The 26,353-nt window shown below is 43.9% G+C and overlaps 1 protein-coding gene across 3 annotated transcripts in view; it reads right to left on the bottom strand.

Annotated features, from left to right (window-relative positions):
- Window positions 1-26,353, bottom strand: part of PRMT8 (protein arginine methyltransferase 8) — a 99,735-nt gene that overhangs the window by 45,332 nt on the left and 28,050 nt on the right. For all 3 annotated transcript variants that reach the window (XM_073314535.1, XM_073314525.1, XM_073314543.1), the window contains exon 2: window positions 2,252-2,437. In XM_073314535.1, coding sequence (XP_073170636.1) covers window positions 2,252-2,437 — 186 coding nt within the window. The remainder of the gene's footprint in view (window positions 1-2,251; window positions 2,438-26,353) is intronic.

Genomic DNA, 26,353 nt, shown 5'->3' with positions numbered 1-26,353 from the left:
CAGGATCTAGAGGTTAACTCTTGATCAATCCCTTCAGGCATTCAGTTTCTTCTCCTGAAGTTGCCACTGATAGGGGCCAATTTCTTTCTTGCACCAATTTTACATAGATGTAACTCTATTCACATCAGTGGAGTTAATCCTCATTTGCACTAGTGTGAGAAAAATCAAACAAATTGGGGAAATATTTTCAAAAACACTTAAGTGATTTAGGCACCTAAATTCCATTTTAAAAAGTGGCTGAAACACTAAGAAGCCACTCAGGTGCTTATGAAAATGTTATCTATTATGTCTAAAAGGCAATAACTTTGATTACTCCTGTGGTCCTCACTGAATAATTTTAGACAGTAGGATGAATGCATGTTGAATGCCAAGGTATATGAAAGCCCCAATGCCTAGCAGATGGAAGCAGCACTAGTGCACAAGATTACTATACATTGGTTGCTTGTCCGTCTGGGTGGGTTACTTTCAAAGGGACTGGTTATATCCATAACTGTTGACGTGTAAGAGGATGTTTTCTCATGGAATATGGCTTGATATAAAATACTGAAAAGGGTAGGGAGAGAGTCTGATTCCACTTATCATGAAGTAGGAGCTGCTGTGATGGTATTAAGCCTGGTCCAATCCCCATGTTGTTTGTTTCTCACTACTGATCTGACACATTATGGTACCATTTAATGTTTCCTGAGCATGTGCTTTTAGGGCCTGATTTTCAAAGACAAAATATAGTTTATGAATGCAAAGTTTGACCAAAGGGATGAGATTTTCAAAGCTGCCTAGGGGATTTGCAAGCCCAACTGTCATTAATTGGAATGGGAATACAATGTCTAAATCCGTTTGGTGGCTTTGAAAATCTCAGCCTAAGTATGGATTTAGCAGCTTAGCTTTAGGTACCCAGATTTGAAAAATGTTCCTGTAACTCTTTATAGACACAGAGGATGTTTCATCCTTTGCTCCAAGGTCCTTGCAAGCCAAGGCCGAGATCATGTCCTCCACATTTTTGCATGCAAAGAATGCTATTAAACTACCCAATAACTGTCAGAAGGAGCGGGGCAGTTGCACTGAAGTGGTAGCAACCTTCTCCCTCCCTTCCTATGGATTTCAAAGGGGAGGGGGCTTGTTAGGCAGGGAGGGGCTGCTGTCTCAGCGACCCTATACCAAACTTGCTCAATTTATTTACAAACATAACAATATTTTTCTTACTACTACTCCTGAAACTCACCCTGGGATCTGAGCGACAAGTTGGGCTCTTTCTGCCTTGTGCATCACCACTAGTATTAAAATTTCTGCTTTTCTAATATAACCCTTAGGTACAATTACATTGTTCTCACAGCATGTTATGCCTTCTTCAATACCCTTTTGGTCTCCTTCTCCCACAGCTCTCTCTTCCATACTGCCCCTTGTGTGTTGAGTGCCCTTCCAAAATCTATTTGTCAAGCTTCCATCCTGACCTCATTCAAATCACTATTAAAAGCTGCAGCATCCCCTGCAAAATGCCTAAAACCCTCTGAAAATGGCACAGAAAAAGATGTATCTAAGAACAGGAAAATTCCAAATAGCATCAAGACCCAATAGCCAATCAAAATACACAAGTCGTGGAAAAAACTCCCCCACTATGAAAAATCCCAACAAAACACAAACCAAAATAAAGGAAACAAATCCTAGTTAGTCACAGCTGAAAGGATGCCACAGACTTCGAGGATGTCACTGTAATTACTGCATGAGCATTAAAGATTCCATGATGTGTCTTCTGAATGACAGATTGCTCTGGAGTCCTTACCAAATTTGCCCTTAGATAAATGCTTGCATCTCCCACTGAAATCAATAGGAGCTTTGCATGCATGTCTGAAGGGAGAATATGGCCCACTGTGTATTGTATGCAGAATCTGTTTTTAAATAGCAAAGAAAGAACTATCTTACTAAATTGGTATGTCCTTTCCATGGGGGTGGACCCATTCTGCAACCCTTACAGTCATGCTAAGTACCACTTACTTAAAGGTGAAATTCCCCACTGTGCAGAGAGACCGCACAAGTTCCATGCACCACTGACGGCCTCTGTTGAGGATCTAAATGATACACAGGCTTTGAGTTCATCATTAGCATTTAATTAGAGGAACCATTGCCATGAGTAAAGATTGCAGAATCAGGTCCTTGGCAAATTGGTGCATCCAGTGGGGGGTGGGGGGAAATCAACCATGAAATCACTGAAAACATGTTGTCCTTCCATATTTTTACCAAGAAAACAAAGCCTTACCTCGTGGATTCCAAAGTGGGCATAGGAATCAAAATAGTAATCCCTGGATGTCATTTCTTCTGGATTCAGGAGTTTTGCCATCTTGCCTCGGCCTGGGCAGCTTGGTTGCAAAGGTACATGAATGACCGATTGAACAGGCTTCGGAATGACGATAGGCTGAGGAGGCTGGGAAGGGCCACTACAGACCTAGAAAGACGTGAAATATTATTGCAACAGTCATTAGTCACAGAACATTCCTCTGCATGGTCATTGTTGTCTCTGTCTTACCAGGGATATTATTACTATTACAGTTAGTTAGCTACAACGCAGGGGTGGCATGGTCTAATGAATGGAATTTAGGGATGGGAGCCAGGAACGGCTGCTTTTTAATCCTCTTTAATTTACTTGCTGTGTGAACCTTGGAAAAGTTCCTTGCCTGATTCTCCATTGCCCTGAACCTTGTGTAGTCATTTACAACAATGCAAAGAGGGTGAAAAGCGGGTGTAAAATGCTAGCACTGCTGTGAGTGGAGAACTTCTGTGCATTCTTATATTCACCAACTTTGTACTTATGTCAATGACTATACAAAGTGCAAGTCAATGGAGACTTGGGTCTTCTCTTTTAGCTTTTTCCTCTGTAAGACTGTGGCAATAATCTTTACCATCCTACCTCATAATATGTGAATTATAGTAAACAAAAAGGGTCCCTGTGTGGAAGAGCTTGCAGTCAAAGGACCATTCTACAAGATACTGAACACCTCCTGCAAAGAATGGAGAGTTCTCATGTCATGTGAAAGTCCCTCAATGTTCAAAGAAACAGCTGTCACGGGGCTGAGCAGGATATGTTACCCCTAACTTTTACTCTGATGCTGATAGTGTGCTCAGCATGGATATAGGATTCATGTATCTCCACTCCCCCACAATTTTCTGTGTAATTGCACCCCTTTCAGCACAAATTTCAATAGAGACCTGAGGGCGCACATCACCTCACAGGATCAGATTTGATAGCTTCAATGAGTAGAAAGGATGTATTAATACAATACCAGAACACAGAATGTTGCATTAACATTATATCTGGAAAAAGTCATGGAGGATGTGGGTTCTTAAATATATCTCCATCTTTAATTCTAGCATGAAGCAAAATTCTGAACAGTGAGAAAAATTAGAAGAGGCATCAAAATCTCAGAGGAATGTGAAAGTTGCCCTACCATTTATGGATCATCACCGTTAATTTATTTGTACAGAAAGCCAGGGAAATTCCTCCACCTAAAATATTCCATCCTTATCCTACTTGTTCTCAGGTTTTAAATTCACTAATTCCCCAGCCATGACTTCATTTGGTGCAACCTCCACTAGAGATTTTTTCTGAGGTTTGAATTATCTTTTGCAGTTTAGTGTTGCAAGAAATCAATCACTTGTACTGTCCCCGAATAGCACCAATTAGCCTAGTTTAACTTACTTTGATAAAAAAAAATGACTTTAACCTTTCTTTCCTTGCTCATGTTAATTTTAAACATGTCTTCTTTTGATGGTTTCTTTGGTCCATCTGTGTAAAATGAATAGTAATAACTTACATTCCTGCAATGCCTTTCATCCTGAAGGATCCAAAAATACTTTCATCATAGAAACTGGAGATGGAAAAGACCTAGTTCACACAGTCCATCTCCCAGCCACTGCAGGATTGTTCCCTATTATTGGTTTGTTTTAATAGTCCCAAGCAATGGGGCTTCTGCCACTTCTCTATTCCACATCTCATTTGATTAAGACTTTTTCATAATAGTTATCCACATTTTTCTCCTCGTAATTTCATCCCATTACTCCTAGTTATACCACCATGTAATACCCTAAACAATTCCTTTCCCTCCTTGGTGTTGCATCTATCAAATGTTTGCAGACTGTAATCCCTCTACCCTGTTTGCTTCCTAAATCAAGTTCTCTAGCACCAAGGTCATTTTGTAGCTATTCTTTGCACTTTGTCACTGTCTTTGAGGTAGTGAGATGCTCAATGCAATATTCTATGGACAGTTGCACAAGAGCCATACATGGTACAGGAGAGAGAATCTATCCCCCTTTTGTTCAATGATGCCATGCCTTTTGTATGTGAAATCTAAAGGGACACTGGCCTTTTTTATGGTCGTAGTGTAAATTCATGTCTCATTTGCTGTCAACTAGAGATGCTTATCTATAAGGAGCCAATATGGTCTTTTGGTTAATGCACTTGGTATAGCTCTCAGGGGATCTAGATTCAATTCCTAAGTTTATCTCCAACTTTCCATGTGAGCTGGGGCAGATCATTTAGGGTTTGTCTATATTAGGATAAGAGATCAAGGTTTACTAACCACAAACGTTTTCCATAATGTAGACACAGAAAGGAGGGAACCTCAACGTTCCCAGTTGGAGGGAGCTGGTGTTACACCAACTGGTTCCTCTCTTTACAAAGGAAATGGCAGAGCACTGCCATTCTCTGCAATCTCTCACAGAGCACTCACTACATTTTTCCTTTAGATGCTGCAGCTGGTTTTTGGCAAAGGCCTGTACATCCAGACAGTGCCAGGTTAATAACTGTTATCATGCTATAGAGACTGCATTATTTCTGAAAATTTGCAACTTTGTATTACTAGTACACCTGAGACCGTCCAAAGGAAAATGATATAAATAATGAAGCACCTGGGATAAGCACTGTAATCAGTTCTGTAGATGATATTGTAGTACATAGCTATGGGTTGGAGAAGAAAAATAGTCTTGTTACTAGAACTCAGGAGACATGTGTTCTGTTCCCAGGTCTGCCATAGACATCAAGTGTGATCTTACTCAAGTCAGCTAATTTCTCTGTGCCTCAATTACCCATCTGTCAAATGGAGATAGTAATAATTCCCTACCTCAGAGGATGTTGTGAAAACAAATTCATTGATGTATGTGAGGCACTCAGGTACAATGACAATGAACACCATACGAAAGCCAGTGAATGCTGCCAGAACACCGGAAAACAAGGAAGAGGAATATGTTGAAAGAATGTCTATTGTCTGGGAAACAATAAAGTCTGCAAGTCTGAACCTCAGCGAAGAGAAGTGCTTGCTGAACCAGAAACAGCTAGACTTCTTTGGACATGTTATAAATGCTCCAGATGAAAGCCAAGCTCCAGAGTAAAATCATTGAGAAAAGGCAGCTTCCTGAATCTATTCCAGAACTGAAAAGAAGCCTAGGCTTGATTAACTAGCTTGGCAGATGTATACCTAACCTGTCAGAAACAATACATCCTTTGAATAACTCCTGAGAAGGGCAAGCACCTGAATTAGAGTAAGCACCAGAGCAGGCATTCTACAGAGTCTACCAGCTCCTATCTGAAGCCCCAATACTAACTTCCTATGTTGCCAGTAAGCCCAAACATTCTAGATATGGATGCCACTGATTATGAATTAAGGGGGTAATACTGCAAGATCTTAATAGTCTACTGAAACCAGTCGCATACTGCTCCAGAACACTGATTAATTCAGAGACCTATCGACATCCAAAACAATATGATAAAAAGCTACCCTGTGAGACATCCATCAATGTGCCCAGCAATTCTGCCCACCTGCAGAGGACACTGCTGTCTGGAGACACTTGAAGATGACCTACAACCAGGCTTTCCAGTGTTTGGGGTGTAAGTTTAAAGGAAAGGGTGACACAAGTTGGTCCTGTCACTTCTTTGGCACATTACTAAAGAAAACACTAGGTGAGATATATTGAACCTAATACACATGCTCAAGGTCATACCGATCTCCAGATTTGGGGTTGGCAAGGAATTTCCCCCCAGTCAGATTGGCAGTGACCTTTGGGGTTTATTTTGCCTTCCCTCTGCAGCACTGGGTGTGGATGTCCTGGTAGGATCATCTGGGTATATCTCACCTAATCAATTCCTTACAATTGCAAAGGCCTTGAGCATTGGTGTCACCTTGGTCTCCCCTGTTCTCTCTGTCTGTGGCACACAACAGTTTAATTTCCTGAGGATTGAAATGCTTTAGTCTAACTAAAATCTTTGGGATCACTATAGAGGTGTGCTGGGATAAACAAACCCTACATGGGACAATATGGGGTTAATGAGGTAATGTGGGCTTAGGTGGCTCTGCTCCTTTGTACCTCTGAGAAATGTTAGTCTTGGAGAGAGGAGCTTCAGAGGAAGAGTCCCTGCTAGTTGATGACAGACCAGTAAGGAGAGCAGGCCCTCAGTGCTCAGCTCCTGAAGAGAGGGCTGACCAAAGGCAGGAGCTCCCCACCCAAAAGTATGCTTTCCTTCATGGGCCCTTCCTGAGGAAAGGGATGGCCGGATACTGACACACCTTGAAAGGGAAACATTCCCCACTTTTACCTGTGAACTCAGTTTATTTATGTTAAGTCTCCTTGTTCTTGTTAGTTGACTACCCCAGAAGGGGCAAGACTGTAAAGTGACCTGGTTGGAGGGCCAAGTCACAGGAAGAGGCAGATATCTGCAGGCCCAGAGCATTGGTTGACAGGTAGTACACAATGAGAAGAGAGCTGCTCTGCCATGCCTGCCCATAAGGAGGTGCTAGCAGTGAGTCAACCCTTTCACAGGGGAAACTGGGTGAAACTTAATGGCCTGTAATATGCAGGAGGTCAGACTAGATGATCTACATGACCTTCTCATAAACAAACTAGGGAAATACAACCTAGATAGAGCTACTATAAGGTAGCATAACCAGTTGGAAACACATTCCCAGAGAGTAGTTATCAGTGGTTCACAGTCAAACTTGAAACGTATATCAAGTCAGGTCCTGCAGGGATCAGTTCCGGGTCAAGTTCTGTTCAATATTTTCATCAGTGATTTAGATAATGGCATAGAGAGTACACTTATAAAGTTTGCGGACAATACCAAGCTGCAAGGGGTTGCAAGTGCTTTTTGGGATAGGATTAAAATTCAAAATGATCTGGACAAACTGGAGATATGATCTGAAGTAAATAGGATGAAATTCAATAATGACAAATGCAAGTACTCCACTTAGGAAGGAACAATCAGTTGCACACATACAAAATGGGAAATTACTGCCTAGGAAGGAGTACTGCAGAAAGGAATCTGGGAGGTCATAGTGGATCACAAGATAAATATGAGTCAACAGTGTAACGCTGTTACAAAAAAAACCCCATCATTCTGGGATGTATTAGCAAGGTGTTGTAAACAAGACATGAGAAGTAATTCTTCCGCTCTACACTGCACTGATTAGGCCTCAGCTGGAGTACTGTGTCCAGTTCCGGGTGCCACATTTCAGGAAAGAGGTGGACAAATTGGAGAAAGTCCAGAGAAGAGCAACAAAAATTATTAAAGATCTAGAAAACGTTACCTATGAGGGAAGATTGAAAAAATAGGGTTTGTTTAGTCTAGAGAAGAGAAGACATGATAAGAGTTTTCAAGTACATAAAAGGTTGTTACAAGAAGGAGGAGAAAAACTGTTCTCATTAACCGAGGACAAGAAGCAATGGGCTTAAATTGCAGCAAGGGAGGTTTAGCCTGGCCATTAGGAAAAACTTCCTGTCAGGGTGGTTAAGCACTGGAATAAATTGCCCAGGGAAGTGGTGGAATCTTCGTAATTGGAGATTTTTAAGAGCAGGTTAGACAAACACCTGTCAGGGATGGTCCAGATAATACTTAGTCCTGCCATGAGTGCAGGGGACTGGACTAGATGACCTCTTGAGGTCCCTTCCAGTCCTATGATTCTATAATTCTGTCTATGGTCCCCTCTGGCCTTAAACTCTATGAAACTAACATGTCCTTGTCCTTCAGTGGTCTCCAGTAGCATAGAGCCTTATGCCTGCACAGAGTCCCTTTGAGGCCATCAGGATTCCTCATGGGCCTATGGCTCCATGTTAGATCTTGTTGCATGAGTGGGGCCTTACTGAGTATACAAAGGACTTTGGCTGAGATTTTCAAAGCCACCTGTAGCATGTGGATGTCCAATTCACATTAATTTTCATTCATTAATTTGAATGAGACTTGGGCATTCAAATACCTGAGGCAGCTTTGAAAATCTCAGCTTTTTCATGCATCACCATCTGACTCTGCAGCGAGGCAAGAAGGAGTTGGGGGATGGGAAACATGCAAAACTCTTTTAATTACTTTCCATTTTTACGAGACTGAAGAAAATTGAGGTGTGTCAAGAAAAAGAAAATTAATTTTCAAGGTTACGCAAGTCCTGCTCTTCTTTGACATTACCATGGAGATAGGGTCTTGGATACTAAGATTCAAATCTTGAACAGAAGACTTATAAAACCGATGCTCAAACTGCAATTTTCTTCCCTGTCAAGCTCTGTGTTATTTATGAATACAAGTAATATATTTCCCTGGGTAATAAGCAGGCTAGAGATATTTTATATTCAAAAAATCCTACACCATCATTAAGAGAAAATCAAACTGCGAATGGAGTTAGAGTTTGATTTGTAAAAATTCAGACCATTCAAAATTCTGTGTCAAATATTTCTGTGGGTTCTGAATTTCAATGAGCCAGATTCTCTCCTGTGTCAGGACCACTGGAACAAAGCAGCCCCAGAAGGATCTCCCCAGCATGGTGGGGATTATCACTTGGCTTAGCACACAGTCACCATAGCAGATCCTGCAATGAAGCTCTCCCTGCAGTGGGGAAAGGGGTCGTGACTAGGGGTGGATGGCAAAGCTGGGGGCTCCCATGATGGCCTCTTGGGACCTCATTAGCAGATGGCACAAGTTATGGCAACCTTTAGCTTCTCTGATTTATGTACCGTGAGGACCAGACTGGTCCCAGGTTTCGGGGAGTGCAAACCCCTCCTGAGTTTTGTTGAGTGCTCCTTGGCCTGAGCAGAGTACCTCAGCCATTGTCTATACACACGGAATTTTTGTGTCAGGGATTTATTTCAGTATTTTAAGTACTCAGGTACTACAGTAATGTGTGGTATGAAAATCTAGATAGGTTATAGATATGGAATCTAATCTAGACAGACAGACAACATTCCTTGGATATGATTATTTAAATGTACCACCTATTAGGCAAAGTTTGTTTGTTTTTTCAAAAAACAGGGCCTTGAAAATCTTGACCCAAGTGTTTCTTGTCTTCTCTCTGTTGGATTCTTCTTATTGTGTTTAATTTGTAGCCTTGGTTTTTGTGTTCTCAAAACTAGGACTTAAGGGCCTAACCCTCAGCTATAAATCCATTAATTCTTCCAGTTTACACCAGTTGGAGTTCTGGCCCAATAAGTTTATGTAAGTTTTGTGAAAAATGCAGATCTACCCAATATAAGGCTGTTATAAATATAAACACCTTTAAATCCCTCCTGGCCAGAGGAAAAAACCTTTCACCTGTAAAGGGTTAAGAAGCTAAAGATAACCTCGCTGGCACCTGACCAAAATGACCAACAGGGAGACAAGATACTTTCAAAGCTGGGGTGGGGGAGGAAACAAAGGGTTCTCTCTGTCTGTGTGTTGCTTTTGCCAGGACCAGAGCAGGAATGCAGGTCAGAACTCCTGTAAAGGGCTAATAAGCAATCTAGTTAGATATGCATTAGATTCTGTTTTGTTTTAATGGCTGATAAAATAAGTTGTGCTGAATGGAATGTATATTCCTGTTTTTGTGTCTTTTTGTAACTTACGGTTTTGCCTAGAGGGATTCTCCATGTTTTGAATCTGATTACCCTGTAAGGTATTTACCATCCTGATTTTACAGAGGTGATTCTTTTACTTTTTCTTCAATTAAAATTCTTTTTTTAAGAACCTGATTGCTTTTTCATTGTTCTTAAGATCCAAGGGTTTGGGTCTGTGTTCACCTATGCAAATTGGTGACGATTTTTATCAAGCCTTCCCCAGGAAAGGGGGTGTAAGGCTTGGGAGGATTTTGTGAGGAAAGATGTTTCCAAGCGGGCTATTTCTCTGTTATATATTTATTAGATGCTTGGTGGTGGCAGCAATAAAGTCTAGGGGCAAAAGGTAAAATAGTTTGTACCTTGGGGAAGTTTTAACCTAAGCTGGTAAAAATAAGCTTAGGGGGTTTTTCATGCAGGTCCCCACATCTGTACCCTAGAGTTCAGAGTTGGGAAGGAACCTTGACAAAGGCAATGCTAACAATTTCTCAGGAGTCAGACCGACCCAGTAGAATAGTTGGGGTACACAGCTGTGAATTACAGGTGCTTGGATGTAGCTTACTACTTTGCCGGACTCTTAAGTCACACATTTACCTGACTTCTCTAGCTTGAATGCCAAACTGCCTGGAGAGTGTGTTTGCACAACATCAGATGAATTTGTTATGGACAAAGATCCGCAATTTGTCAAAAAGCAGTCATGTCCTTTATGAACAACTGTAACTTTGACTACATTGTAACCATTTCACATTATCTCCAAGCTAATGGTAAGCCTGAGAGAGCTATGCAAACTGTGAAGCAGGGTCTGAAACAAGAGGATCAATTTTTAGCTTTCCTCAGTTATAGAATATAAATGCCACCAAGTATGGCCCAGGCCCAGCACAGCTGAATCTGGGAGGACAGCTGGACACACCAGTTCCACCCTATGTGGCAAGATCCCAGACAAGCCAAAGAAAAAGATGCATATAAATTTCAATTTGATAAGAGCATGGCTGACATACTGGGATTTAAGGGGGGATTAAAATTAGACTTTGAGAAGGTATGGGCAGTGCCTACTATTGTGCAAGATTTGTAGGTCCTACACTGTCAAGACATGCACATTCCACCTTTACTACACAGGAACTAGAGACATGATTAGCGTACAAACTGCTTTGCAAAACTGTCCCGATCATCAGAAACAAACAAGGATTGATTCTTCCTCAAGTCTTATGATCAATACCTGCAGAAGAAGAGTGATCAGGAAACCTGAGCATTGTGGAGACCACAGGTCAGATTATGTCCACTGTCCAGCCCCTAAACATTTGCACAAGGGATGGAGAGGATATAAAGAGCCTCTCCCTGGAAATTAAACTTTCATTATTATTATGAAAGCATTCGGATGCACATCTTAGAAGCGAACAGTGAGTGATTCTAAGGCTATGTATGAAATAACCAGTAGGAGGTGACAGCAAATGAGATGATGTAACATTATAGGTATGCAGCAATTCCCCAAAAGGGACCATATTGTTGGTATCCACCCTACACATACCCACATCAAATACCATTTGAAAGCTTATTTTATGTACGTTTAAAAGAGGTATGTGATGTGGAGCTGTCAAGTGGTGCTGTAAGCTTCTCAGCAATGTGAAACAATGGTACCCAAAATGAGAGTGTCATGTTTTTGCACAGTTCCAGAAACACTGCAACATGAGTAAACAGTAAGAACTGTAGGTATAAGTTAATTTCACCACCTTAATGTGGTCTAAGCTACCAAACAACAATGTATTAAAAAATGTGTATTGGTTTTGTGTGGGCAAGTATTTTTTTCTCCCAGAAATGATGGCGCTATTTAGCACATGGCAAAAATGGCCAATTTTAACATTTTGTAAGACACTAACATGAGCTGTTTCATATTGCATATTGTTAATTGTCAAATATCTCACAAGGGATCATACTAGTTTTCTATCATTTTAATTGAAATTTGCTGACCACGTCAGTTTCACACTGAAGTTTGTGCACTAGTAGCAGTAGATTGCGTGTCCATAGTTTGCACTGCATCGTGGGTAGATGCTCCTAATGTGACGCTTCTCCATCTGTGAGTTTTCGTACATGCAATGTAGCATCTAGTCTGCCTGGTAGAAGGTCTTAATTTGTAATTGTGTAACCATGCAGTCCTAGCCTTTGAAATATTCTAGAAACTAGCTTTTTAATTCAGTCACACTTATGCACGGGTCCATATTTAGTGTTAGAGATAACACTATTATGACTTTGCAAAAGCTATGAGAGAAAGATGTGGCCTAAAAGAAGTAGTGAAGACAGTTCACAAACAAGTCCTTGCCTCTGCATTCTAGAGAGTTGAAGAGCATGTTACAGCTCTTACCAGCCATGTCATCAACAATACGACAAAGCCATTTGATCCTGAATCACATCGTGAGATGCTTATCAACATATCTATTGGACTGTATGAAACATCATATGTACAAGAGTCACTACTGAAAATAGTGAAGAACGAATGGAGAGATTTGTGAAACAGGCACTTGATACTGATAGGACATGTAGCTTCTTCAGTCCAATCAAGAAATCTGGCATCAGAACATTTGCTGACATGGCCAAGAAGACCAAATTTAAGTCTGACAAGGGAGAGACAATCAGAAGCTTTAAGTCCAGAAATTGTTTTCTGCAGTGCCTGGTCCTTAGCAAAATGCAGAGATTATGTTTCAATGGCAACTATTCTTAGTCACCCAATAGGACAGTGCCTATGCCCTTCTTCCATGCTGATGGAACAATGAGAAGAAGGGACAAAGCTGAATTAAGGCATCAGCAAGAAGCTCAAACTGAAAGAATCCATGAGCTAAGGCCATGCAACAAAGAAATCACAGTGTGCGTCAGAGATGCCATGACTGTTATACAAATGATAACTGGAGATAAATTCTACACATTCAGTAACTTGGCTGCTAAGCACTTGAGGCAGGTACTAAAAGGATTTGACAAAGCTAATTCTATAATCCAAGTCTTTGACAGATATGACAACAGTAACTATGAAAACTGCAGAAGGACCACAACTGACAGGATCTAAGGTTGGATGCAAGAAATATCAGGTGATTGGTGCACCCCTGTGTCGCCAAGGGAAAAAGTTTCTAAATGTGGCATCCAACAAGCAGTCATTTGTAAAATTCCTCTGTTAATTATGTGGTTTGCAGTATACCTGAGACTGTAGGAGCACACCCAACACAAACGCTCTTCTTTGCTGGAGGCTCTTCCAGTGGTGAAGTAGCAAAGTCCATCACCAATAGACTTCTAATCATTTTTGTTGTTCTCCTCTGGACTTTCTCTAACTTGTCCACATCTTTCATGAAATGTGGTGCCCAGAAGCTTATCTTGGAAAAGAGGGGCCTACCTGCTGGGCCCAGACAGACTGAACAGACTTTTTCTATTACCTTTATGCTACAGTCTGCAAAACTTCGACAATAGCGTGGGTGGTAGGAAGTGGCCCAGGGATGGCAGCCTTAAGGTGCTCCTGAGTGCCAGACCTTCAGTAACCTGCTCTGGCCTATAGGCTGGTGGAGTGGGAGGGCCTGGGATCCCCGATCAGCCCTCCTCCTTACTAAGAAGGGACTCACCCCCTAACCACTATGCGATGCTTCCAACAAGCACCAACCATCACAGGTAGGTTGAATTCAACCCAATAGTCAAAAAAAAAATTCTTTTATTCATCCAGTTCTAGCTTTGACTTCTATCCTCCCTGCAGCACAAGACAGACATTGTGCTCAGAAAGTACATTAATTAGAAACTGATGCCAATCTGTTGGATTTGAAGCCCTGTGAACCTCATTGGGGATGAGCTTTGCCTGACTGTGTGGAGTATGTAATGGGCTAGTTAAGGTCCCAGTCCTGCTCCCATTGAGTTCATATGGTGTTTTGCCATTGTTCTGTTCAGCAGAAGCAGGCTCTCTGATTATGTTGCCCTCTAGTGGACTGGCAGCTAACAATTTATTCTTAAACTCAAGTACAGAGGCCTGAGTTGTAGGAGTCAGTAATCCTGAAATTAATCTTTGACAACCACACTCTCTCTCTCTGTACATACACACACACACACACACACTATGCAGCATATGGATTTGTTACTTTCTGATGATCACATGATGCAGGAGTCTGAATACAGAGAGAAGAAGAATGAAATAAATGCATGTTATAAAAGTTGTGAAGGAGTCCAGTTACATTTGTGTAGTGCTGGATACTATGATGCTTTGTTTCAATTGTCCAGTTTGCTCAGGAATGGATGCTGTAGATATGTGTCAATCAGCGTACCTGGGTTTTCCTGATTTGGGAACACCACCCATCCCTCTGAGTAGCATGTAGCCTCCTGCCTATAAAAGAGTCAGTGGGAGGGTGGGAGGTGGTAAACAGGTTCTGTACAGGCACAGTCATGGTAACAAACCAGAGAGCTGTAAATAAACTTGGCTTGCTTAAAAGTGGGCACCAGAGCTGGGGATATTTTGTAGATGGGAGCTAGCTGCCTGGTTGCTTGACAGCCTTGCAATGAGCACATGGTTTCCAGTACTGGAAAACTCACCCTAAAGCAGGACTGGCATTTTCGCTGTACAAAAGCACAAAAGAGAACCCATGAATAGGTGCCGACTCCGTGGGTGCTCCGGGGCTGGAGCACCCCTGGGGAAAAATTAGTGGGTGCTCTGCACCCACAGGCTCCCCCTCACCCTGCCTCCACCTCCTCCCTTGAGCACGCCGCGTCCCCGCTTCTCCACCTACCTCCCAGCGCTTGCCGCCACAAAACAGCTGTTTTGCAGCATAACAAGCTCCAGGAGGGAGGGGGGAGGAGCAGGAACATGGCGCACTCAGGGGAAGAGGTGGGGCCAGGGTGGGGATTTGGGGAAAGAGTTGGAATAGGGGCAGGGAGGGGGTGGAGTTGGGGCAGGGTCTTTGGGGAAGGGGTTGAAATGGGGAGGTGGCAGGGCAGGGGTGGAGTCGGGGCGGGGCAGAGGGGGGGTCGAGCACCCACCGGCGCCAGTAGAAGTTGGCACCTATGAATCCATGTTGTGTTTTTTTTTCTCCTGGAGAAATGCATTGGGGCTAGAGGTGAATGGTTAGGAATGCCAACTTTTTAATCGCAGAAAACCAAACAACCTTGCCCTGCCCCGAGGCCCCACCCTCCGCTCACTCCATTCCCCCCACCCTCGTTCACTCACTGATTTTCACCAGGCTGGGGCAGGGGGTTGGGGTGTGGGAGGGGATGCGGGCTCCAGCTGGGGGTGCAGGCTCTGCGGTGGGTCTGGGGATGAGGGGTTTGGGGTACAGGAGGTGACTCCAGGCTGGGGCCGAGGGGTTCAGAGTGGGGGAGGGGGCTCCGGGCTGGAGTAGAGGGTTGGGGTGTGGAAGGGGGTATGGGCTCTGGGCTGGGGGTGCGGGATCCTGAGTGGGGTCTGAAATTAGGAGTTCAGGATGTGGGAGGGGGCTCTGGGATGGGGCAAGAGGTTGGGATGCAGGAGGAGGCGTGCAGTCTCCAAGAGGGAGTTTGGGTGCAGAAGGGGGCTCAGGACAGGGGGTTGGGGTACGGGAGGAGGTATGGGGTGCAGGCTTTGAGCGGTGCTTACCTCAGGCACTCCCAGAAGCAGCCAGTATGTCCCTGCGGCCCCTAGACTCAGGGGTGGCCAGGTGGCTTTGTGCGCTGCCCTCGTGAACAGGCACCACTCCCACAGCTCCCATTGGCTGGGAACCGTGGCCAATGGGAGCTGCGGAGCTGGGGCTCAGAGCAGAGGCAGCACGTGGAGCCCCCCGTGGCCGTCCCTCCACCTAGGAGCAGGAGGTGCCGGCCGCTTCTGGCAACCTGCCAGCCCTGCTGCACCAGCAGCACTGTCAACCAGACTTTTAACAGCCCGGTCAGCAATGCTGACTGGAGCCACTAGGTTTCTTTTCGACCGGGTGTTCCGGTAAAAAAACGGAACCTGGCAACCCTATGTATGGCAACTGAAGTGAACTACCGTCTGCTTTTGTTAAAAAGAGAGGCCCAGGGAGCACTCTCCATATTTATCCTAAGAAGCTATTAACATTAATTGCACAGTTACCGCCACCCCCCCACACACATTTTCTGCAAGGTGGCAGAGGCTGCGACAGGTTACCCCTCCTGGTCTCAGACAGGGTTATGGTGATGTACAACATGTCCTAGACCCCTCTTCCATCCTAGTGGTGCTGTCCCCTTCTTAAGGCTGCTCTAACAGCAACCCTGTTGCAAAAACAACCACACACACAAAACAGAAACCTCCCATCTTTCGAGTTTCTCCTTCAGACAAAGGCAGGCAAGAATTTGGTGTGATTCCCATTCTTTTTAATTAATTTGTGAGAAACTGAGAGATTACAGTGATGAGGGTCATATAAGTGCCTAGATAAATTGAGCAATCATCCAGGGAACAACTTCCGTTCTCCTTTGTTCCCTTCCCCAAAATGTGAAGGGGCTACAGTGAACCACCAGGCAAGCCATGCTGTGTGCATTTTACATGAATAAACTCCCCCCCCAAAAAAAACATCTGGTGCTAAGGGGTTTTGACAAGGCCAGAAATCCCAGAATGGCCAGTGTCGTGGCATTTCATCCAGATCAGGTAGTACAGAAGTAATCAAGGCAAAAATGTTACGGGGCAAATGGCCTGGACCTCTGACAGGGTATTAGAGTTCATCTTGGTTTGAGAGGAGAGGTTAGAGTTAGGTTGGGGTATTTTATTTATATATTTTTGCCTATCCTTAGAACATGAGAAAGAAGGAAGGACAATAGCCCAGTTTTCCTCGTGAATCTAGACTACAGCCTCTGGAAAATAAAGAGCATTTCCAAGTTTAACATCGTTTTAGTTCACATTTGCGTTTCAGAGACCAGCATAAGGGGAGGAATGTCTCTGCTTTATTAAAATGCATCAGGTGTTCCAGCTGATTTTTCAAATGTTGGTCACGGTCTCAGGGAGTCTAAAAATAAACCATATCACTTGCTTTCCCAGGCATTCGCTGCAGAGTCACCTCTAAATCTGGTACAGACCATTGTTAGTGTTAAATGTATATTACTTGCACTGATATTGACTTTTTAATGTCCCATCTGGCCTGATGCCTGCTAATCTTTCAAGGGCAAGTGCTCGTATACCACCCAGCAATTACACCATGTTATCTCATACTGTACAGGGACCAAACCCACCCCACTGCTCCAAGCTCATGTAGCCAGGCATGGCACAGGGCTTGTGGAGGTATAATACTCTCAGACAAGGGTGGTGTTTTGAACCGTGGGAATTAATCTTCCCTCCCTCAGCCCATGGAGCATAGAATCATAGAACTGGAAGGGACCTCAAGAGGTCATCTACTCCAGTCCCCGGCACTCAGGGCAAGACTAATTATCTAGACCATTTCTGACAGGTGTATGTCTAACCTGCTCTTAAAAATCTCCAGTGATGGAGATTCCACAACCTCCTTAGGCAATTTATTCCAGTGCTTAGCCACCCTGACAGTTAGGAAGTTTTTCCTAATGTCAAATGTAAACATCCCTTGCTGCAGTTTAAGCTCGTTGCTTCTCGTCCTATCCTCAGAGGTTAAGAAAAACAAGGAGGAGGGAGAAAAATTGTAACAACCTTCTACATACTTGAGAACAGCTATGTCCCCTCTCAGTCTTCTCTTTTCCAGACTAAACAAACCCAATTTTTTTCAATCTTCCCTCATAAATCATGTTTTCTAGACCTTTAATCAATTTTGTTGCTCTTCTCTGGACTTTCTCTGATTTGTCCACATCTTTCCTGAAATGTGGCTCCCAGAACTGGACACAATACTCCAGTTGAGGCCTAATCAAAGTGGAGTAGAGCAGAAGAATTACTTCTCATGTCTTGCTTACAACACTCCTGCTAACACATCCCAGAATGATGTTCGCTTTTTTTGCAACAGCATTACACTGTTGACTCATATTTAGCCTATGGTCCACTATGACCACCAGATCCCTTTCTGCAGTACTCCTTCCTAGGCAGTCATTTCCCATTTTGTATGTGTGCAACTGATTGTTCCTTCCTAAATGGAGTACTTTGCATTTGTCCTTATTGAATTTCATCCTATTTACGTCAGACCATTTCTCTGGTTTGTCCAGATCATTTTGAATTTTAATCCTATCCTCCAAAGCGCTTGCAAGCCCTCCCAGCTTGGTATCACCAACAAACTTTATACGTGTACTCTGTATGCCATTATCTAAATCATTGATGAAGATATTGAACAGAACTGGACCCAGAAGTGATCCATGGAGGACCCCACTTGATATACATTTCAAGTTTGACTGTGAACCACTGATAACTACTCTCTGGGAATGGTTTTCCGACCAGTTTTGCACCTACCTTATAGTAGCTCCATCTAGGTTGCATTTCCCTAGTTTATTTATGAGAAGGATCAAGTCAGTATCAAAGCTTTACTAAAGTCAAGATATACCATGTCTTCTGCTTCCCCCCTATCCACAAGGCTTGTTACCCTGTCAAAGGAAGCTATCAGGTTGATTTGACATTATTTGTTTTTTACAAATCCATGCTGTTACTTATCACCTTATTATCTTCTAGATGTTTGCAAATTAATTGCTTAATTATTTGCTCCATTATCTTTCCGGGTACAGAAGTTAAGCTGACTGGTCTGTAATTTCCTGGGTTGTCCTTATTTCCCTTTTTATAGATGGGCACTATATTTGCCCTTTTCCAGTCTTCTGGAATCTCTCCCATCTTCCATGACTTCTCAAAGATAATCACTAATGGCTCAGATATCTTCTAAGTCAGCTCCTTGAGTATTCTAGGGTGCATTTGATCAGGCCCTGGTGAACTGAAGACATCTAACTTATCTAAGTAATTTTTAACTTGTTCTTTTCCTATTTTAGCCTCTTCTGATCCTACCTCATTTTCACTGGCATTCAATAAATTAGACGTCCAATCACCACCATCCTTCTTGGTGAAAACAGAAACAAAGAAGTCATTAAGCACCTCTGCCAATTCCACATTTTCTGTTATTATTCTTTCCCCCGCACCCACCCCCCCATTGAGCAATGGGCCTACCCTGTCCTTGGTCTTCCTCTTGCTTCTAATGTATCTGTAGAATGTTTTCTTGTTACCCTTTATGTCTCTGGCTAGTTTGATCTCATTTTGTGCCTTGGCCTTTCTAATTTTGCCCCTACATACTTCTGTTATTTGTTTATATTCATCCTTTGTAATTTGACCTAGTTTCCACTTTTTGTAGGACTCTTTTTTGATTTTTAGATCATTGGAGATCTGCTGGTTAAACCAGGATGGTCTCAGCAAAGCTAGTTTTCAGTAGCTGCTGCAGGAATCCATTTCCATTGCTTTACTCCTGCTTTGCTGGGGGCACTTGTTAGAAGTTGATCCACCAGCCCCCAGCCCCACTCCAGCCTGCCCCTTTGAGCCCCACAGCATGCGGGATTGGGGGGAAGCCCTGAAGAACTCAATTCTGCGGTATGGACCTTTTTGCTTCAGGGCAGCAGCACAGCAATGCTTTCACAGCGCTCAGACACCTTAATGGCGAATACGGAGGGAGCTGGATTTGGCCCTAAGGCCTTTAGACCAGTTTATTGCAGCCACTGGTATGGCTATTAATCCTGACACTTCATGTGCTTTGTGACTGATGCCCTCACTTGCCCCCTTTCCCTTGGGGCTGGATTGGCACCTAGCAGTCACCTTGGGTAGGAAGGGATGTGTAATTGTACTTCTGCAGGAGCAGAGCAGGGACCAAATTGTGATTCAGAGTCATGATCCAGTCCCTGCTTCCCCTTCCTCCAGGAGGAAGTAAGTATCTCCAGCTGTCTTCCTGATGCCTTGTACTTCTGCGCCAGTTCAGCAAGTTGGAGGGAGGAGCCAATCCTCTGACCCTTCTGCTTCTGCCTGACCACTTCCCATCCATGTGCCCAGGACAGCCTCTCATTGGCTGCTCTGCCCACCACAATGCAGGTAGCCTGCAGAGGAAAGTAAAAAGTACACCCTCCACTCCTCTGGGCAGGCATGTAGGCTGGCTTACTATTGGACCTGTGTGCCAACTCTTGGTGCCCTGCTGCTGTCCCCTTGCCATTCAATGGAGTGTTCTCTAATGTATAAAGGGAGCTTGGGCTGCCCCAAACCCATTTCACAATTGACAGAGCAGCCCAGACTCCACCAAGGGTTAAGCTTATATACACAGGTAGTTAGCAGGAAATTACTCTTACCAACAAGGTCTTGTCGCAGTAAGTTATACAATTACCTGCAAAGTTTGGGAGCCCTCTGAACTAGAGACTGCTGAAGTCTTTTGTCATTTTGGGCTATAGCTGCATGAATAACCCAGATAATTCAAAAAGAACAGGAGTACTTGTGGCACCTTAGAGACTAACAAATTTATTAGAGCATAAGCTTTCATGGGCTACAGCTCACTTCATCGGATGCATAGAATGAAACATATAGTAAGAAGAGAGATATATATATACATATGGCAACTTCCACCTTCTCTGTATCTTCTTACTATATGTTCCATTCTATGCATTCGATGAAGTGGGCTGTAGCCCACGAAAGCTTATGCTCTAATAAATGTGTTAGTCTCTAAGGTGCCACAAGTACTCCTGTTCTTTTTGCGGATACAGACTAACACGGCTGCTACTCTGAAACCAGAAAATTCAGTGCTCAGGGCTTCAGGCACATGACTCTCATTTAAGCTAACAGGTCACCATTGTGTGTAGGGCTTGGGAAGCCACTTTGGTAGAGAATTCAGCTCTTTCTGAAGGAAATTAGAATTAAGGATGAGGTCATCCCAGAATCATAACACAAAGATAAAAAGCTTTCTAGTTGTATTAGCATTTGTTTTCACCTTGTAATACACAACAAGCCAGAGATGACAAGTTGCTGTTCTATGGAGTCTAGCAAGTACAGATATTAATGGGACTGACACTTTTTATTCCCCTTCAGGTGAAGGGAGACTTTCACTTGTGAAATTTCCTTCCAGCGCCTCACCTCACCCAGCACAGATGGCTGCAGAAGTGGCAGCAGAGGTCATCAGCATCTCTGCTAACACCACAGTTGAACACTGTGAGGAACAATGCTGAACTGTGCTACATAAAAGGTTATGAGGCTATACATGAAAAACAAACTCAGGGAAATATAACAGGAATTGAAATATTAATTTAGATCCTGTTTAATAACTTTCTTATTCATTACTGTTATCGTTGATGATGATGATGTCCTGAGGTGCCAGCTAAGATCAAGGCCCCACTGTGCTAGGTACTGTACAAACATATAGTAAGAGATAAACCCTGTTCTGAAAAGCTTACCCTCGAAATAGATGAGACAGAGAAAGGGTGGGAAGGGAAACACTAAGGGCTTGCCTCTTATTTATGCTAAGGCCACTTTACCTGACAGGATTAAGGTGCCTTAAATTGGCAATAAAGCATATTTACATTTACTTTAAGGCCCCTTTGCACTACCAGAGTGATGTAAAGTGGCCTTAGTGTAAATGAAAATCAGGTTCTAATATTTAAAGTAACTACTTACTAATTATTAGTAAAAGATAAGCAGAGTAGTCTGGCAGTACACATCGTTTTCTTACATAAGCAGTAAGGGTCTGATCCAGTGCGAAACAAAGTCAGTGGAAGTCTTTCCATTCACTTTAATAGCAGATAGATCAAACTCTTAAAGAGAAGGCATCACATGCAGAAGATAAAAGAATATAGCAGAGTTGAGACAGTGAAAGATGGGTAAATACACATACTATACTCATATTTATTTTTAACTAGTTCATCCCACTTCATTACGATTTATACCTTACGGGTCTATGGCAAACACTAGCTGTTCTTACAAATTTAAAAATACAAAAGAAAAATCACTAAGGCCTGATTCAGCAAAGCATTTGAGCATGTGTTTTCGTGTTAAACCTGCTTACACATTCCTTGACTTCAGTGGGATTTAAGCATGTGCTTAACATAAGTGCTTTGCAGAGTGGGAGCCTGTATCATCTAGGCTGTGGCAGACCAGGCAATGGTGGTATGTAGTGGGAAATGAATTCCAGAGCTGAGGAGCTCTTCCTTCATATTATTCATTGCTTAATCCAATACAGGCAACAATGTCATTCCATTTCTCTTAATACTTTTATTCTTGTCAATCACCTTTCTATTTTTTTCCATTTTCAAATGAATTTTGCTGCTTATGAAAGATGTCAGCCTGACAGCCCCGGAGGATAAAGTCCTCAGTTTATCCATTGAACTGGTATAGCACAAGCAGTACCATCCCACCCCACCAGAGTACCTCAATCCTGACCTGAAGGAGAACTCCTTGGAGAGAGAGGAGAAGTCAGACTCACATTCACTCCTGGGCACTTCTCTGACACACTGACCATTACATACAATTTAAAGCAAATGCAAGTTATTTAATCAACAATTAATTTTAAAAAGAATAAGGGAAAATGGGAAGGTTAAAGGAAACACATCACCCAGCTCTGTGGCAGGGAACATCACAAACAGTGTCTCTGGAATGTCAGGGCAGTTCACAGGCTGTTCCTTGTAAGTCCCAGGCCTTCTTCTCAGGCCTTGGCTGTGCTGCAGGGATGCTGTGGTTTGGACATTTGCTCTGGTGGTGGCCACACGCTCTCAGGCTCTAAGTGGTAGGACCCTTCTTCCCAGTGTCGCCCCCTCCCTGTCGGGGTTACGATCCAAGCCTGGCCTGCAGAGCCCCTTGGCTGAGGCGTCTCCCTGTGCTGGGCCCGCTGCCCAGGGTCCCCCTCGCTCTCCCCAGCTGCTCACTGCACCCAGCTCCGGACCGCTCCAGCCCCAGCTCCACCACTCTGTCTCTGCTGCTCTGCCTCCAGCTCCCTGGGCTGCTTCTTTGGCCCCTCTGCCTCTGGTTGCTGCAGCTCTGCTCCCAGGACAGGTCTGCTCTACAGGCTGCTTCTGTGACTCTGCTCCCAGCACTGACCTGCTAAAGTGTTACTGGGTATGGTGGGAGTATAATATACGAGCGCACATTTGAAGACTACCTCGACTCCTATCTCAAGGCAAGGTCAAGCAACCAGTCGGGAGGGGCAAGATGGGATGGGGGGAAGGTATAAGAAACACTAAAAGGCTAACGAAATGCCTATCCCTGTTCGTACCACAACCTCACTCCTTACCCCTCCCATGGGATACAAAAGAGGTGGTATGAAGCCCCCAGACTCACAACCCCCCAAAACGGAACATGACCATAAATTGTAAGGGGTGGGACCGGGGATGTGCACTACAGGTATATTTGGGCCTGCTAAAAAGGAGGTGGGAATGGGAACACTTGGAAAAAGGCTCTGTGGTGTCAGAGTTTTGGATATGCTTGCTTGAAACTATCCCCAATAAACATCACATTGGCTGCACTTTGGACTTCCAGTCTTCTGCTTTCTGTCTGCATGACAAGAACCAGCAGAAGGGGTGAAGGGAAAGCCCCTAACAAACATTTCATAGTAACTCCATAATATCAGCCAGAATTGATAAGCTGTACAGAAAGATTCCCAGATTGTCACAGACACATTTTGTTTCCTTAAGGTCCAGAGTAAGAGCCCTACAGCAGAGCACATTGTCTCTTAGTACTGAGTAAATCCAGCACTACTAAGAACAACGGAATTCTGTTATGAAAATCACATTGGGGCGACCCTAACTAATGATCACTGTGTACAGATCCATAGAACAGCGAGTTTCCCAAACCAGATGTACAGAAGTCTCCATCTAAGGAGAACTCAATGAGTTTATACTAAGGCGGGCCAGCCAGGCTGTAACTGTCTGCCCACAAGCAGTTAAACACTTTACCTGCAAGCAAGAGCTACTCAGACAAATAAAACAATTCTTCCTTGCATTTGAAAACTACAAAGAAAATATTTTCAGTTTGTTCCTACACTGCTCCCTGGAGGAAATGGCAACGAGTGCCCTAGGGATTTCTGGCTAGGTTGAGCTATGGGATGTAAGTTTTTCCAGAGGAGGTTGCTTCGTCGGCTGAGCTGTTGTGATGCCTCTGAGAGTACTGAGCTCTCCATGTCTTGTACATTTGCCCCCATCTGTGATCGGTCTATTTGTGAAAGGGGAGCCTGACAATCTGCTTCATTTTTAATGTGATTTGTGGATACAATCTGCCAGGCACTTAGCAAGGCTTTTATGCATTGACCCCTGAAAGTCATTTTGCATCTGATACCCCAGCCACACTCTTCCCATGCCATTGAGATTCAGACATCTCAGAATGATAGCTGTAGGAGCTAGGACGTATTTATTCCCTGTAGGCCTGTATCTAGCTTTACGACTGGGCGGGAAACTCTCCACTATCTCAATTTCCTATCATACTTCCCAGAAATGCTTTCATTTTGTTTCAAATTTAGATTCTGATGTAGATTACCCACACTCGAAGAGACATAGGAAAGCATGGATTTCCCCACTCTGATTTTTCAACCTATTCAGGCCAGATGAGAATGGGAAGGAGAGGAGAGTGGAGGATTGACAGTTCTTGAGCTGTGGCCTAGGAGGAACTCAGCATACTGATTTATACAGTTCACTGAAGCTTCAGAAATTTCAGATCACAGACACTGACTACTAGCCCCACACTTGTCAATTTAGTCTGAAGAAAAAATAATCAGCTCCCATATTCAGAGCAAAGGCACTGAGACTGAAGACACCTGCCCTGTCCCTATAGGACTGTGGCTCTCCAAGTCAAAACATGTTACTTATTCATGCAGAGACTGCATGTAGTCTAGTGGTTAGAGCAAGAGTCAGGACTCCTGTGTTTTAATTTTGGCTCACTGTGTGTCCTTGAGGAAGTCACCCAGACGGTGCTGTTCAGTTTATTCATAACTGATCTGGAAAAGGGGTAAACAATGAGGTGGCAAAGTTTGCAGATGATACAAAATTACTCAAGATAGTTAAGCCCAAAGCAGATTGCAAAAAATTACAAAGGGATCTCACAAAACTGTGTGTATGGGCAAGAAAATAGCAGATGACATTCAGTATTGATAAATGTAAAGTTATGCATCTTTGAAAACATAATCCCAACTATACATACAAAATGAAGGGGTCTAAATTAGCTGTTACCACTCCAGAAAGAGATCTTGGAGTTACTGTGGCTAGTTCTTTGAAAACATCCACTCAATGTGCAGCATCAGTCAAAAAAGATAACAGAATGTTAGGAACCATTAGGAAAGAGAGATAATAAAACTGAAAATATCATAATGCCATTATATAAATCCATGGTACACCCACACCTTGAATACTGCATGCAGTTCTGGTCACGCCATCCCAGAAAAGATATATTAGAATTGGAAAAGGTATAGAATCATAGAAGATTAGGGTTGGAAGAGACCTCAAGAGGTCATCTACAGAGAAGGGTGACTAAAATGATTAGTGGGCTGGAACAGCTTCCATATGAGGAGAGATTAAAAAGACTGGGATTTTTCAGTTTGGTAAAGAGACAACTAAGAGGAGATACGATAGAGGTCTATAAAATCATGAATAGTGTGGAGAAAGTGAATAAGGAGGTGTTATTTACCCCTTCACATAACAGAAGAACGAGGGGTCACATGATGAAATTAATAGACAGGCTATTTAAGACAAACAAAAGGAAGTACTTCTTCACCCAAAGTACCTGTGGAACTCATTGCCAGGGGATGTTATGAAGATCAAAACTATAACTGGGTTCAAAAAAGAGTGAGAAGTTCATGGAGGATAGGCCAAGATGGTCAAGGAAGAAACCCAGGCACTGGGTGTCCCTAAGCCTCTGACTGCCAGAAGCGGGGACTGTATGACGGGATGGATCATTCGATAATTTCCCTGTTCTGTTCATTCCCTCTGAAGCAGGGGAGGGCAAACATTTTGGCCCAAGGGCCACATCTAGGTATGGAAATTGTATGGCAGGCCATGAATGGTTGGGGTACAGGAGGGGGTGAGAGCTCTAGCTGAGCGTGTGGGCTCCAGTGTGGGGCCAGAAATGAGTTCAGGGTGCAGGAGGGGGCTCCGGGCTGGGGCAGAAGTTTGGGGTGCGGGGGCGGGAGTGAGGTCTCTGACTGGAGGTGTGGGCTCTGGAGTTGGGCTGGGGATAAGAGGTTTGGGGTGTAGGAGGGAGCTCCAGGCTGGGGCCGAGGGGTTCAGGGGCGGAGGAGGATCAGGGCTGGGGAATGGGGTTGGGGCATGGGAGGGGTTCAGGGGTGCAGGCTCCAGGAGGCGCTTACCTCAAGCAGCTCCCGGAAGCAGCAGCATGTCCCCTCTCTGGCTCCTACACAGAGGCATGGCCAGATGGCTCTGCATGCTACCCTGTCCACAGGTGCTACCCTTGCAGCTGCCATTGGCCACAGTTCCTGGCCAATGGGAGCTGTGGGGGTGGCACTTGGGGAAGGGACAGTGTGCAAAGCCCCCTGGCTGCCCCTACATGTAGGAGCCGGAGCAGGGACATGCTGCTGCTTCCAGGAGCTGTGCGGAGCTGCAGTACACACGCGCAGAGCTGCCCCCAAACTCACTTCCTGGCTGGAGCGCAGGAGCAGGTCAAGCACCAGACCTCGCTCCCCAGTGGGAGCTCGAGGGCTGG

The sequence above is a fragment of the Lepidochelys kempii genome, chromosome 1 (assembly GCF_965140265.1).
Source record: "Lepidochelys kempii isolate rLepKem1 chromosome 1, rLepKem1.hap2, whole genome shotgun sequence".
Lineage (NCBI taxonomy): Eukaryota > Metazoa > Chordata > Testudines > Cheloniidae > Lepidochelys > Lepidochelys kempii.
This window is presented reverse-complemented; position numbering and strand designations above follow the sequence as displayed.